The sequence below is a fragment of the Poromitra crassiceps genome (genome assembly GCF_964638095.1).
Source record: "Poromitra crassiceps genome assembly, contig: HAP1_SCAFFOLD_1129, whole genome shotgun sequence".
Taxonomy (NCBI): domain Eukaryota; kingdom Metazoa; phylum Chordata; class Actinopteri; order Beryciformes; family Melamphaidae; genus Poromitra; species Poromitra crassiceps.
Window position 1 is genome coordinate 23,066 of NW_028151281.1, and position 16,935 is coordinate 40,000.

General features: G+C 40.3%; 1 protein-coding gene and 1 long non-coding RNA gene across 2 annotated transcripts; both read left to right on the plus strand.

Moving 5' to 3' along the window:
- The first annotated feature begins 424 nt into the window (after positions 1-424).
- On the plus strand, positions 425-2,844 carry LOC310771735. The gene is made up of 3 exons (XR_014552459.1): positions 425-535; positions 945-1,041; positions 1,799-2,844. It is a non-coding gene; the product is annotated as an uncharacterized lncRNA (long non-coding RNA).
- A 6,821-nt stretch (positions 2,845-9,665) lies between these two features.
- LOC310771736 (uncharacterized protein) lies at positions 9,666-15,236 on the plus strand (the record flags this gene model as incomplete). Its single annotated transcript, XM_083664274.1, has 7 exons — positions 9,666-9,813; positions 10,374-10,470; positions 11,600-11,729; positions 12,105-12,322; positions 12,517-12,682; positions 14,213-14,340; positions 14,960-15,236. Coding segments are annotated over exons 4-7 (769 nt in total), but the record flags the coding sequence as incomplete, so codon positions are not given.
- Between the last annotated feature and the right edge of the window lie 1,699 nt (positions 15,237-16,935).

Below are 16,935 nucleotides of genomic sequence, written 5' to 3' on the forward strand. Positions count from 1 at the left end.
TTACATTATTTTGAAAGTTCTGCCCGGCCCTCAAATTTAAGAGAATTGGGTCTGGAAATTCCTTGCAAAGTCTTTGAATTTGATTTTTAGGAGGTATGAGAACCCTGCAAATGTGACTAAAAAACAACAACATTCAAATAGGCTCTGCAAATATAGTGCAGATGTTCTCAGCATAGTGGTATACAAAGAAGCAAGGATATTAATTTAAATACACAAATACTATATAATATTATTTAGTCAAAAAAATAGATTTGGAATAAATACATTTATCTATTTATTTTTTATATTTTTTTATATTTATTTTTTGCTACTTTGACTCTGATGCGCTGCAGTCTGATCTCAGAAAAAAATGCATGTTAGTGTCAGGTGATAATGACCTCTATCCCTGTCTCCTTCTCTGCCTCTCTACTGTCTTTCCCTCTGCCTCTGTCTCTCCTGTCGTCTCCTGAAGCCACTGCTGCCTCCACCAGCACCACCCCACCCCTTCCCCATGAAACGGCGGAGCAGCCTGGGACCCGTGATCTCTGCAACAACGGTATGCTAATGTTTTCAAGCACACTATCGGATTGCAATCTGATCACAGACAATGCATGTTAGTACCATCATTTGATGATATAAGTTGAAAAACTTAAATGGATAGGCCACTTTTTGGGGAGTTTAGCGAATTTTCCATATCGCCCCCAATAAACATCGATATACACGTCTTCACAGCAACTGTCCGTGCAGTTTGGAGGGTCAGGGTGTGCAGTAGTTAAATGGACAGCACTAAAACAGGACCAAGCGGATCGCGGCTCAAAGTCAACAAAACACAGTGCCTAAAATATAGTGTAAAATAAATATTCTGGTCAAGAGGTCTGTCTTTTTGTTTTGTTTTGTTTGTTAACTTAAGTTATTTAATTTAATTTACCTTGAAGTAAATTTGTATTTTGTTGTTGTTCCAACAGACCAAGTGCAAGCTGTGTTCCCAAACACCAGTGAGGTTCTAATCAGACAGTGCATGGCCCAGAAGTTGAAGGATGTGAGGCAGTGCGACAAAGAACAGTAAGTTTCTCTAGTTTTCTCTATCACTGAAAGTGGGTGTAAAACGTATAGAATGTAACCTGACCTTAATTCATGCTTATATTATATTGATATATCTTAATTAAAATTGGCGGTGTCTGTCACGATTGTGATGTCATCAGTGATGTGATAAACATTTTCCTGCCTGAGGCTAAACTCGTGGGCGTTCTGAGCATGAAGGGGTGGAGGGGATGTGCCACAAGGCATCATCCTCTCTGCCGAAAAGCCATTAGAAGAAGGCTAACCTTGCATCTCCAGGCTCTCTCTGAAAGGAGAAGAGCCGATCTGTGCTCAATTAGTGTTCTGGTCTGATATCTGGTGTATCTCTCTGCCTGTATCGCTCTTTTTTCCCCTGCAGTGTTAGGGTTGTATTCGTTTCATAATAGAGCTGTAATTGTAGTCGGGGCGTAGGGGCACAGATTCTGTTGTAGCATTTTCTGTTGGATTTATTGCATCTCCATCCATTATCCATGGCACATTTTACAGCATCTGTTTTAGGGCATAGGGTGTTGCCCAAAATTCTGAGAATGTTGCTCTATGCATCATAGATTTTGTGTAAGTTATGGGACCATTTGTGAATATAAAGTCCTGAATCAAATGTTTCAGTTCACAGCCGGACTACACTAGGTTTGCCTAGTTTTGGTTGTAATACCCCAGTATGTTTGTGAAATTGCCTTGATTATTCTAATGATATTAAAATTTTCACGGGGCTATTCTAATGATATTTAAATTTTCACAGGGGAACCAACAAGATCAGAAGACTTGTCAGCGGCAGAGAAGGTGTTCCTGAAAGGGACATGACACCCCCAAGTTCTGAAGTCTCACAGGAAGCTGTCCCTGAAAGGGACATGACAGCCCCAAGTTCTGAAGGCTCACAAGAAGCTCACATGACACCCTAGCATAGTTATTACAAAGGGATAGGCCACTTTTTGGGGAGTTTAGCTCGATTGCCATATCCCCCCAATATACACTGTCTTTACAGTCACTCTCGATGCAGTATGGAGAGAGGGGTCATATTTAGCGATAGAACGGTACTGCCGTTCAAAGGCAACAAAACAAAGTGCCAAAAAGCTCTATGTACATCTTGTGACTCGGGTACTAATCCAAAATGCAGAAAAACAATTTTTTGAGGTAAATAAATATTTAGTAAACATCGCTGCCGGGTGTACAGCGCATGTGCAAATAACGCATGCGTGGAAGCGCTGTCCACAGACAAACAAGGAAGTGACCCGGTATGGATTTACTATGGAAATAATGTTTCATGCAACTATGGATTCTTATTTCATAGCATGGTGAATAAACTAGTCACAACATGTACACATGTGCATAGAGCTTTAGGCGCTGTGTTTTGTTGCCTTTGAACGGTAGTGCCGCCTCCACTGTTGTATCGCTAAATATGACCCCTCTCTCCATACTGCATCGAGAGTGACCGTAAAGACAGTGTATATTTAGGGTAAGTGGGGACAAAATGGCAATCGAGCTAAACTCCCCAAAAAGTGGCTGTTGCCATCTTTATTTTTCATCCATCAGAGCTGCAGCTTCACCTGCAATTGTTCCATGATCACTGTACATGTACATGCAATCTGTCAATCACTCCCTTTGATTTTGGTCTCCCGTTTGGAGTTGAAGTGGTGGCTGTTGCCATCTTTATTTTTCATCCTTGGGGGGTTTCCCAAAGCTGCAGCTCCGCCTGCTATTGTTCATGATCACTGTACATGCGATCTGTCAAGTCACTCCCTTTGATTTTGGTCTCCCGTTTGGAGTTGAAGTGGTGGCTGTTGCCATCTTTATTTTTCATCCATCAGAGCTGCAGCTTCACCTGCAATTGTTCCGTGATCACTGTACATGCGATCTGTCAATCACTCCCTTTTCTAGAGATATATGATAAATGCAGTTATGAAAAGGTGAAGTTTTGTTAATAAATAAGATAATTTTATTCTTGTACATGTGTTGTGTGTTGCAAATAACCTACTGGTATGTGTCAAATTGTATGTAATCTGAAATTATGTGGAAAATGTGTCAAAGAAGGGATCATTCACATGTGGTTGTCTACTAATACATGTGAATGTTCCCACATGTGATCTTAGGACATGTGAATTTGTTGTTCATGTTATTCCATCCACATGGGAATATTCCCACATGTAATGTTGAAACCATGTGTGATTCTATGTTTTCCACATGTGGTTTTGGAGAAATGTGTTTTGGTTTTTCACATGTTATTCCAATTAGCATGTAACACATGTCCCAACAATCACATGTGGTTCAAGATCATGTTGGAAGGTTCATGTGTTTCAACCACATGTGAATATTCCCACATGTGATCTTGAACCACATGTGGTTGTTGGACATGGAAATTACACATTTCAACCACATGTTGAATCACATGTGAAAAACCAAAACGTGTGCCAAAACCACATGTGGTCCACAACATATTGAATCACATTTGGTTTTAATATCATGTGGGAATATTCACATGTGGAGGGAACCACGTGTCCTAAAACCACATGTGGTTCAAGGTCACATGTGGATATCCACATGTGAATATTCCCACATGTGATATTAAAACCACATGTCGATCACATGTGGTCTTAATCACACGAAACCTGTGTCCAAAAACCACATATATTCCAGAATCACATGTGATTTCCCACATGTGAATATCCACATGTGATATTAAAACCACATGTCAATCACATGTGGTCTGAATCACACAAAACATGTGTCCAAAAACCACATATATTCCAAAATCACATGTGATTTTCCACATGTGAGTATCCACATGTGAATATTCCCACATGTGATATTAAAACCACATGTCAATCACATGTGGTCTGAATCACACGAAACATGTGTCCAAAAACCACATATATTCCATAATCACATGTGATTTTCCACACAATTCCACACAATTAAAACCACATGTCAATCACATGTGGCATTTCAAAATCACATGTGACTTCCACATGTGGCTTGACATGTGAACATCCACATGTGATATTAAAACATGTGGTTGAGTCACACGAAACGTGTGTCCAAAAACCACATATTTCAAAATCACATGTGATTTCCACATGTGACTTTTTCGTAAGGGATGGTGGATGTTGAATGTGTAAAAGCTATTTTACGGACCCATTAGGTGGCGACAGTGCTCTCCAGATTACAGAAAGGCGAGGAAAAAACAGAGAAGTCATGGGGAAACGGAAATCGCATCCGTATGCATCGATATGCATGAAGCATAACGTTAGCTGTGCCTGCAGCAGCCAATCTGCTGCCACAATTGAGCCCCTCCGTGTCCGCTGCGATAGCCCATCCGCATGATTAGTTGTGGAGTTGTTATTATTCTCAACTGGAAGCATGGGAGCCGGTGACAAATACACGCGGAACGCTGTAAAGCTGGATGTAGCGCACTTTTCAGTACAGAGCAAACGCAGCAGAGAGCCACCAGAGACACTCCCACGGAGGTGGGGTTTGTAGTTGAGCGGGGTGGGGCACGCAGGGCAGCATACAACACTGACCCAGACAGACCCAGACAGCAGGACAGGATTGGCAAACGCAAGCTAGAATATCTGATGCCCACCAGCAGTAAATCAAGACCAGCAAGAAGTTGCAACCAACAGCGCACGCAGGGGCCAGCGCTGCTGGTTGCAGCTAAAAAATATTATTTTGCCAAACAAAATTCCTTTGTTTTCACTGTTTTATTGAAGGAAATTATTTTTGAGGTGTGACTACATCAGAAAATATTAGCTTCAGAGTCAGTCATGTGCTTGAAATGCTTAATTTCACAAAAGGCTAATTATCTGCAGCTTCTAATTTGAAACGTCTCTTTTTGGTGAAAACAACCTATCTTCTCCAGCTCATAACTAAAGAACGGAAAATTATATCAATAAACTTTTTTTTGCTGATGATAGAAGAGAGTCTCATCGTTCTTTGGGCGTGTTCGGTGTTTACATAGTAATATCACACAATATTATGTGGGCCTCGAGAAATCACTGAAAACGCTCTGAAACTCTGGCACTGGGAGCATCCGTTTTCCAAAAGTGGCTGGCACTCAATGAGTTAAGAGCAAACAGGATTTTTTAACTTCCTGAAAAGTTTCTGTTTTGGAGATTTGAGGTCCTGGAACGACAGCGACGACATGTTTCGCTTCATGCTGTGAAATTGTAGCCTAGCTGAAGGTTCCTGATTCTGATAAGTTCAACACCACCTCCAGCTCTGCAGGAGCACCTGCTGCAGTGCTAGTGCTGCTTCTGCCTCCTTCTCCACTTTTGTGAAGAAAACCTCAAAAGCAATCCAACCCATACTTTCAGTTTAGTCACTACTGTTTACATTTGACCAATGGGATTTTTTTATATAGCCTAATATAAATAAATAAATAAATACAAATTAGTGTTAATAATTTAATTTCTCTCGAATATTCTAGAGGCAATAGATAATTGTCTACCACTGATATTGTAGTTTAGGCCAAGACACAACATAGGCTCCTTGCCCACCTCTCTGCACCTCTTTTCTTCTCCATTTTGGCACCATTGAACAGCAAGCCTTGCCCACCCGCGCTGGGGTCTCAGCAGCTTCTGACTGAAAAGTTAACTCATTCCTCCCTGCCTGGCTGCCTGCAGCCTGCCTGCCTGCTATCTGCGCAACTAGGAACACGTTGGCCCCTATTCTCCCACAGGCCTTCGGCGCTAAAACGGGCCTTCGGCGCTAAAAAACGTGCCTTGCGCCTGCCTCGGGAAGATATCAATATGGCTTTACGCTGCCAAATGCGCTTTAGGCCGAATGGGCGTGGCACACTCCCTGAATGGGCGAGAATGGGCGTTTCGGCGTTAAATATCGGCCTAATGATATCTTCCCACCTGGCGTAAATTTAGCGCTTTGCGCTTTTGAAAACCAGGCCTATTCAGTGCGCTGGTTGCGTGGAGCGCTCCCCTCTGGCTCCCCTCTGTCACCCTTCTCTGTGTCACTCTCTCCTCAGTCTGACAGGCACAATACGACTCTCTCTCTTTGACTCCCTCACTCAGACAGACACAACACACTTCCCATAGGAAAAATAAGTTGTAAGTTCACTGCCTGGCATGTCCCAGCATGCATTGTGGTACTCCATTTCGCTACTAAATAGCAACCAAATGAGCCGAAAACCTATATAAAAGGTAGATCTAAATAATGTGTAATGGTAACACAACCTGCAATTGTAGAACATTTCAATATTGGACCAAATAAAACATCGAAATGAAAACACCACCCTATGTGAAACATATATGTCCTCCTGGGCCTATATATATCCCTTGTCGATTTAACGTGATTTAGATAAGTGACAGCGGAACGCGCTTCTACTGTCATCTGCTATACTGTGATGTCCGCTCCAATAACTTGGCCCTACTTCACATTTAGTTTTACAATCAAAACACATTTATGCAATGACTTTACATAATGTAGGGTATATTTATGTGCATCATCCTTCCTGCAGCAGGTGAGAGAAAATGATATCTTTCTGGACAAACTTTCACCAATCTAATAGGCTATATTTTTCTAGCTGATGCATTTAGAACATTCTTTTCACTTTGATCTTGCTACACTCTTAAAACAAATGTGTTGGCAGCTGACACATTTTTTGTGTTATTACCAGCAGACACATATTTTGTTGATTTCTACAAACAATGTGTTGTTTCATCTAGATTGGGCACACAAAACAAGTGTTAACCATTGACCAATCACATCGCTACTAAAAGCTCTAACAATGTGTTGTAAACTGACACAGTTTTTGTGTTTTTACCAAGCCGACACATAATTGTGTTGTCTTCTACAAATATCTGTAGAACACAACACATAACACATAATATGTGTTATTGGATTGGATTACACCAGTGGTTCTCAAACTTGTTTTTACAGTCACGCTTTCCTGGATTTCTGAATCTTTTTCCCAGACTACAACTTTTTCCTTAAAAAACTGAGAAAACCATAGCATATGATGCAATGAATGAATGATAACCCACCTTTTGAAGAATATAACATTACAAAATAAGAAATGGGGAGGAAGTCTGAAAATTGAAAAATAAAATATTGGTCGGGGGGGGGGGGGGGGGGGGGAAAGAGTTGTAATTAGTACATCCTAAACAGATTTATTTGAACGTTTCATTTATTTTCACAGTTTATTCTTACATTTTTACATCTTCTCCTTTCTCTCAAGAACCCCCTGCAGTACCTCCACGTACCCATAGGGGTACGCGTACCCCAGTTTGGGAACCACTGGACTACACAAACAAATGTGTTAAACCATTGACCAATCACATCGTTAATAAAAACTTTCTACTTCCGCCAGAAGATTCTAGATTATTCCATGTGGAACCACCGATGGACCAGGAAGGTAAATGTCTTAATTCATGTTAGATTTGTATTTGGCGATGAAAAGCTCGATTTGTGAAAGCTAGACGTGCTGTAGACTGTCACTAGCTGTCACTGCTGTCAGTGCGGGATGACCCGGAGACTGTAAATTAGCTCCCTCCGGGTCAACGCTAACTTGAATAGCTAACGTCGATAGCTAGCTAGTGGATATCATGCCATTATTTATTTTACCATGGGCCCGTGGCCACAAGTTACTCTTTGGCCAGATATACCATTGTAAGTGGCCGAAAATGTGCTGTGAGCTACATTATTTTTTCCTATCGTCATTGATTTATTTAGCAAACCTAGTAGCTAACGATTCCCTTCACCTCAATGCTGACAGCCTGCATGGAAGTGAGTGAAGCTAGCTAGCTTGTTAGTTAGCTGCGCGCGCTTTAAATTATTAGAAAAAATACCTTCCGTAGCATATTTTCTGCCTTTGTATTACAAGTGTGCCGCCAAAAGTAGTCTTTGCAATGTGTGTGGCAGTGGTAATGCAATAGTATCACTGTTCAGCATCATGCAGTGTCAGTTTAGGCTTAGCATGTAAAGTTGCAATGTATTGTGACCTAATTCAGAGTGAAATGGGATAGAAACAAATAAACGTTTCTATATCTATGGATAGTTAAGTAAAACAACGTGGCTAAGTATTAGCCTCTCTGGTCTAGCATGCACTACCTCCAGTCATAATAGGAATGCCTCCGGTTAGCTAACGTTAGCTACTAGATTAGGTAGTACTAGTAGGCAAGTAAAACAACATGGCTAGGATTTGCAGGGCCATTTGGCCTCTGGTTACTGTAATGTTAGTAGCTATTGCTGTTGTCAAGTTATCCTGGCTAATTTAATGTGGTAAATTGGTATACATTTTTGATTAGCTAGCTATTAAAACGTGGAGGGTGAAAGAAGGTGAAACCTAGTTAGCTTATTATAAGCCTGTTTTTCCACTTGTGCAGGGCTATTATGTCTTCATGTTCTGCTGTCATGATTTAGCTTTCTTTGTCATGTTGGTGAATGATTCATCACTATAACAGCATTGTACTGGTACTTGTTTTCCACACACTTGTGGCACTGGAAGATGAATACTGTTAAGAGATTAGCCTGTCTGAGTGAAGCAATGTTTGAGGTTATATGATGTGACTAATAGAACAGTTGCTCAGTCATACTTCTTTCGATCATAGACTATATAAATATGTAAGCCTGTTTCTCCTATAGGTTACACCAAAATCAATGCAAAAACCTGTCAGTTTTACTGTTGTCTTGCATGTAACTAAGTGCACCAGACGGCTACATAACTTGAGACCTGCTATGAATCTGTGAGGTCTTTTGTGATATTCAGGTTAAGCCGCAGACCATGTCCATGTTGTTGATATAGTTGTTTGTTCACATAATTCATGTCCGCGCTCATTGTTTTGACTTGCTGTGTGCCCTCAGTTCCCATTGCGTGACGTCAGAAGAATACATAATTTTGTTGCAAAAAGGGTTATAGGGCAATTCTCTATATTTCAGCCATTAGTATTATAGTATTCTATCCACTCCCTAACCTGAGCTCCTCAGTCCTGACATTGGAGAGCTGTTATAGTCTATTCAGTAGAGGCACACTGTAGCCCCATGACAAAGCAGTTTTATTAGTATGAAATAAGTGTTTGCGTCATGGTTTTGTGTTATTGTAACATGGTGATCAATGACTGGAACCTGTTTTTTCCCCCTTTCTCAGCAAAATGGAGGGTCCAAAGAAGAAAATCCTTGCAACAGTTTTCCTAGATGGCAAAGAGCTCTCCAAGAAAGTTTATGAGCACCACAATGCTGCAGAATTAATTGATGCAAGCAAATCTCAAGTACCTTCTGCAGTACACTTGGATAGACTCCTCAAGTATAATACAGACTTCAATGAGTTTACTGATTCAGATCGTAACACAGACATCAAAGATTTGGATAAATTCCAGATATTTTTCCTGTCTGGGTCTGAGCTAGCGGATGCACAGATTGAAGTAAGATGTCCGGTAAGGTTTGACTGAGATTAGATTAAGAAACATTTGACCTAATATTTTAAATAATTGTGCAGTCCTGTTAAAATATAAAGTTGGGATTGGGGATTTTAAACTGCAATGATAGCATATACATTTTTGCTTTTGTTTGTTGTTTGTGTTTACTCCAGCCTGCTCCCCTGCCTACCCCTCAGCCAAGACAGACAATTTCTCAACCTGCCCATGATGACGAGAGGCTGTGTGACAGTGGATTGGAGGCACTCAAAGCACTGATCCAAACGAAGGCTCCAGCCATACTCACAGAATATGAGGAATCTGGCACCATATGCACAAAAACCAGGAAGCACCTTGTAAGGATTTCTGTCGCCGATCTTGTGGAGAGACGAGGATTGTAAGTTGGTACTGTGTCAAGTAGAGCTGCAACAATTGATTCATCGATTAGTTGATCAACAGGAAATTAATCACCAATTTATTTTTATAATCCATTAATCGTTTAGCCAAATTTTAAAGAGAAAAATGTGTTATCTCATTCCAGCTTCTTTAATGTGAATATTTTCTGGTTTCTTTAGTCTTCTATGACAGTAAACTGATCATCTTTGGGTTCTGGACTGTTGGTTCGGACAAAATAAGATATTAAGGATGTCATCTTGGGCTTTGGGGGGAAATTGATGGCCCTTTTCTTTGACATTTTATAGACCAAAGGACTTTTCGATTAGTTGAGAAAATAATCAACAGATTAATCGATAATGAAAATAATCGTTAGTTGCAGCCCTGGTATGGAATGTGTAGAGTTGAGATACAGATGTTTTGAAAGTGGTCGTGAAATTGGTTCTTCTGTACCATACATAGTCAATTAAAGTGTGAGGTTGGAGTACAGCCTGTTAGCAATATGGTTGATTCATGTTACTATGTCATGATCAGATTTTTTGGTAATAGTTGTGTTATTTTCAGTTACCCGTCCAGTGATGACAAGGTGCGTCTTGCCAAGAATGTTGTCACCATCTTCCCTAAGTTGAGTGTCAAAATCCAGGAACACAATGAAGGATATGTAAGTAAATATCAATTGCTCTCAACTACGCTATGCACGTGGTATAAATTATCTTACAGTATTTGAAACACTTCAATTTGGCATACTTAGTCCCAACAAGCAGCATTCATATTGATAACTTTTAAACTTTGAGAATTTGTTGTACATAACTTCAAATCAGTTCTAAAAGCTGAGACTTTATTGAAATACAACATACTGGATCACTTGTATGTCGAATTTACCAGTGGACTGGACACCAGCGATTCCTTACACTTAGGTTATACGCATGCAACTTTAAACCAGCAAGGCAACATTAAACCAGTATTTGTTGTAAAGGTACTGGTACCATAGTGGTACCAGGTTTCGGACCCAACCCTACTGTTGATGTCCAGTCTGATGACAGAGACAGTGGGAAAAGTGAATTTGCTTATTTGCTGGGTCATGTGTAGTTTTACACTTTCTTTTAAGAGTGTAATGGCCAGTTCAAAACAGGGCATGCCAAACTGACCTTGTGGATACAGTAGTTAATTTTAGAAGGAACATTACGGCCACACTCTAGGCATCCACGCCACTGGCCTTTTGGCCTTGTTATAATTCCTGCCTTGTTTTATTGAGTTTGGCATACAGCCCCTCCATACAAGCGTGAACAGCACGGAACTTAGGTTTACAGAGATGGCGGTGCTGTAAAAAGTGCAGTGTAAATAAAGATCATTAATTTGTTTGTTCATTCATTAAAGGAGAACGTCACCGTAAAAACAATGCTGATTTATTTTGCACATGATCTCACACATATCTGAAAACTTTAAACAGTTTTGCAGACATTTAGTTTGACAGTTATTGAGAGTTGATTTGAGTTAGTTGATGTGATGTCATTCATGCACAAATGACATCAGGCATCAACTTTAACTCAAATCAACTCTGTCAATAACTGTCAAACTAAATGCTTGTCTGTTTACAGTTTTCAGATATGTGTGAGATCATGTGCAAAATAAATCAGCATTGTTTTTCTGTGAAGGTCTCCTTTAAGGTCTCCCATGAACGTGCACTAGCGCTTATGGAAATCCCTGCAATGGTTTCAGAAATCAGAGCCATTGTATTGTTGATAATGTTGACTGACACCTTACTTTCTCTACCTTCAACCCATACCAAGGAGCACTTCTACGATGCAGCCTCACACAGCGGTTTCATTGAACTGAAACTACGAAACCTTAGAAGGGATTTGGAGGAAAGCCAGAGACGATATCGGCGGAAGAGCACGTCAGGAGCAGTGTCCGCACAAGGTACTTGAAATAATTTGGCAGTAACTAAGCAGCCTTGTGTGTCTGACTGTGGGTGGTCGAGCTGGTGAATGGATTTGTGGAGTTTGTTGGTTCCTCCCGTGGCTGTTAGCAGTTAGCTCCACTTGTTAGCTCCTAGAAGCTTCCTATTGAGTGATTTGGTTTTATTGAGGCAAGGACGAGTGACATAGCCTATCTTGTTTGCCAGTCGGGTGTGTTTTATTTAGTTTATTTTTATTTATTTTGAGGTTTAATACGTTTATATTTGAAAATAATTTATTTGCTTTGAGTGAAGTACTTGAAAATGAAAAAAAAGGTCTTGGAAAAAGTACTTGATTATCCTTGAATTTCATTTTTGAATGGTGTATGACCCCGCAGCTGGCCCTGTAACTGTGACAATGACACACACAGAAGAGGAAGTGGGTGAGTGGGTGACCCTGGCAAAGAGGACGCCGCCCAGACCTCAAAACCTCCCAAAAATCCAACAGGCTATGGACCAGACCTACGATCACCGAAGACTGTGGGTTACTTCACAAGCTCCAACTGCAGAGGAGATATTTCGTCTGTATCCACGGTTCATTGACATGCCACATCTGGTAAGCAAATTCTTGATGCTAAATTTGTAGTTATATAATCCTAATACAGTTATCAATTTTTCACTTCTTAGAAGCAATCCCAAAACATTGTTTAATGACAAGAGGCCATACCTCAGTGAATGTAGCCTGTTAAATTCAAATGAACAAATGTAATTGAAATTGACTCAACACAAATTTGTCTTTCTATATCTTAGTTTGATTCAGACTTTGGTAAAATCTACGTGGGGAAGGCTGACCTTTTCCTTCGCAAATGGGAGACAAACATCATCCCCAAGCTAATGAGGATTGGTTCGTTGGAGTTGTCTGGGGAAATCTGGCAAAATCTGGCAAATCCTTCATCCACCGGGAACAACAGTGATGGTATGTTGGGTCGCATTCATGAACATGTGGTGAACATACACTTAATCACTTTTATAGAATGAATAACTACCTAAGCCAGTTTAATTTTATGGGATGCAACGATACCGGTATCTGGTCCGATACTGGTATCTGGTATACTGTGCTCATTTACTGTACTCTTACTCTTGCGATACTGATACGACCACGCCCACGTACGACCACTTTCCGGCATGCAATCATAATGTGACGTTAACCTGAAAGCAACAAGGCTCACAGCTGATAATGCATTCCAGAGAAGCTGGCTGTTCACACAGAGCGTGTTTTGGATGGAGAAATAAAAGGCTATCAGAGGTCAGCACGTTATATTAATCAGCTGCAGCCACACCACTGCTCCCTCTCCCTCGCTCGGCCACTCACTGTACTAACTTACAGTTATCCGCTATAGCCTGCACACTGCAGCTAGTCTCACTTAGCCAGACCCATCTCCACACTTCGTTTTGCACTGCAGCTAAACACACCCTGAAACTGTCAAGACAGCCCAAATGGCAAAGTCCTTGCTGTTCAACATGACTGCTATCAAAACTGTCCAACTTGTTGTGGAATGCAATGTCCAGTATAATCCATATTGCCTTATTTCCCCAGTCCCCACCAGCCAACTTCGTCAGGTCGTACATATTGTATAGAAAGCCAAAGTGAACGTCACTTCCTGCCTTATGCTATGTACCAGCGTCTGAAAAAATATGAATGGTGATGAATGGAGACAGACCTTTTTTTTATCCTGTTTGAATTGTGCTACACATTTGAATTGGGGTACACATATGTTTGTCAATGTAAAAGATAACTTTGCAAGTCAAGAAAGTCGCAGTTTGTGGTAAAACTGTGGCACTAGAAGTTATAAATCAGAAAGACTAAGCACATCTAGTCACATAATAGAAGTCTCTCCCGCCAGTCCATGTCTGTGATGGTGTGACGTATATTGTGCGTCACGAGAGATGTAGTCAGTCGATTGATAAAACTAAACCTGTGACTATCTTGACATGCATAGTTATCTTTTAAATTGAGAAAATGTACATGTGTCCCCCGTGGCAAAATTCAAATGGGATGAAAAAAGTAACGTCTGTCTCCGTTCATCACCATTCATATTTTTTCAGACGCTGGTACACAGCATAAGGCAGGAAGGGACATTCACTTTGGCTCTCTATTGATCGTGCGGTCAAGCTCCATTTAGTAAACAATTAGTATTGGTTGAACATGATCGTTTCAAATGCAATCTTGTAAAATATAAATAAACTAAAGAAAATTACTACTAAAACTGAAACTTTATCTTTTAACTAAACATTGTTAAAGGCATAAAAAAATACATAAATCATCCGTCGACCCCTAATTAAGTACTCATATCAGTACTCTGTATCGGCAAGTACGCAAATGGAAGTACTCCTACTCCGTCTGCAAAAAAAGTGGAATCGGTGCATCCTCATTAATTGGTCAGGGTGACTTGGACTTAGGTAGGGGTCAGATATATCTAATTTGCAATCTAATCTTTCCATATAGACATGCTTTGCTTCAAAGCACTTCAGGTGCTCACGCACCTTCTTCCACCAACTGCATCAGGACGAGGGTCAGGATGGAGTCGCTGCAGTGTGAAATCTGCCATTTCCTACCTCCTGGACTTCGCACCAGTAAGTTGTGTATTAAAGGGATATGCCAACATTTTTGGAGATTCGCCTATTTGCCTTTTTGCCAATATTAACGGCAATGTGGCAAATAGGCGAATCTCTAAAAATGTTGCCGTATCCCTTTTAAATGGATAGTTCAGATTTTTGGAACCTAGCCCTATTTGCTCCTTACCAATGTTGATTTGTAGATTACTTTCGCAGCACAATCCATGCTGTTGCTCATACTAGCTCCACATAGTTGACCACAAACCAACACAAGGTCCATGCCAGTTACACTCCTGTCTGTGCAAGCTGACTGATCATTTCATTTCAGTGAGCATCAGACAGCTTGCACAGACAGGAGCATGACCTTGTATTGGTTTGTGGCTAACTTTGTGGAGCTAATATGAGGAACAACATGGATTGTGCTGAGAAAGGAATCTACCAATCAACATCATCAGTGGTCAGTAACAAATAGGGTTGGGCTTCCAAAAATCAGAACTATCCATTTAATCACTTTTTGGTTGCATCACTGTTGAATTTGCATCCTTGTCTACTACACTTTAGTAAAGCTCCTGATTTTGGGTTATGGTGTTCTCCCCATGATTGTTACCTAAAGTATTTCCAACCCTTTGTGTTACAGCCTGGGACGAGCATCTCATCTCTGCTTGAGAATCCTGATTCATCAGTGAGGGCCCAGCAACCTTGCATCGTATGCCTTGGACACCCAAGTGGAGATTCCCAGCAGTATCTGATCGTCGCAAGAAGTGACAAGATTGTTGTTCCACTTCCAGATGGAGGGCTGACCTGTGCAGTCGACAAGCTGTTCAAGATGTATTGGATTTGCAACCTTCAGTACCCTTTCCAGCTGAAGTCTGTCTTCTCTTTCCTGGAGTATATATATGAGATCCCCTATTCTGGTAAGAAAAGCTCCAACGTTGTTGAGCTGATCTCCAAGCTCCAGTCAATGTCATAAGTAAAGCATGTATGTGTGCCCAAAGTGCAAGCATGTCATTGGAGGAGAAGTCAGGAGGCTTGTCTGGCACCTCAGAGCCATTCATGCCTTATCAGATTCCCAAGACTTTCAAATTGATTGTTGCCAGAACAACTGCCAAAGAACATATGACAATCTAAACTCCTATACAAAACATCTTAAGAAAGAACATTCAAAAATGACATCAAATGAAGAAGTTGACTTTCTTCCTGGACATTCGGAGCTTGGCAATATGTCAAATGACATTGATGATGAACCAATGTCAGTAGAAGCCACTGCAGATGTTGTACCTGAAGCTGTTACAGCGGATTCACAGACTCTGAATGATCATTTCTATGCTTATGTGGTGGACAAAAATGATGGATATGAAATGGTTAGCATTAATGACCTCGCCGATGTCAGACCATTAAGCTTGTTGTCATGTTTACAGGGAGATCGATTGTACTTAAATCCCAGATACAAAATTGTGTAGGCTAAGTCGTTCTGACTTTCTATTGCCTAGCTAAGTTGTTCAAGAGGAGAACATCTGTTTGGTGAAATAGTTCACATCCTTCCAGAATGTGAGAAGAAAGAGGTATTGATGTTTGTCAGAATTTTACCAGTTGAATGTTTTGACAATCATTATGATGGACAAAACAATGCATTTAAAATGGTTAGCATAAATTACCTTGTTTATGGGAGATTGATTTTACTTAAATCCCAGATAAAAGTGTGTAGGCTAAGTCGTTCTGGACTTTATATTGCCTATAGAATGTGAAGTTGTTAATTTGCACGTGTTTTTTGCACATTCAGGGATTCTGTGGTGTTGCGTCATTTTGCAGCATTCATTGATGCAGGCAAAACAAGTTATGTGTTACTGCAAAGCAATGTTGTGTATTTTTTATGTATTTTTATGTGCCTTTATTTGACAGTTTATTCAACACCAGTGAAGAAAGAAGCTCCGTTATATTCTGCTTTGTGTCAACTTCTTGAGTTGACTTAGAGGTTTTATGTACATTTACAGTTACATTAATCTCGTATTTCAACATCTCTCCATGACAGAAAAGTGTTTAAATGTAAACTATCTTACATGTATGTTCATGCCAATGATTTTACAAATAAATTTTGTACTTTTTTCTATAGTTGTGCCTCCTTATTTAAATTCTAATAATTTACACAGTAGATTTGAAATAACACATTTTTAACACAATAATGTGTCTAGATAAGGACCACACATTCTGTGTTGTATTTGACACAATCACTGTGCTTGGGAAAACAACACAAATGTTGTGTTAAAACTTTTAACACAAAAGTTACACATCTTCTGTGTTAAAACTTTTAACACAACATTTGTGTTGTTTTCCCAAGCACAGTGATTGTGTCAAATACAACACAGAATGTGTGGTCCTTATATAGACACATTATTGTGTTAGGAAATGACACAACTTGAGTTGATATTAACACATCTGTTTTAAGAGTGTATAGTGTAGGGTATTTACATGCTTGCAGTATTTAAACTGCAGTTAGATTGGTTTGAGAAGCATAATAATATGGAATAATAGCCTATATATGGAGACAGACAGACTGGATGAAGGGAGGGGGGGGGGGGCAGAGCGCTTGGCTTTGTCTGGTTTTACCGGATTTGT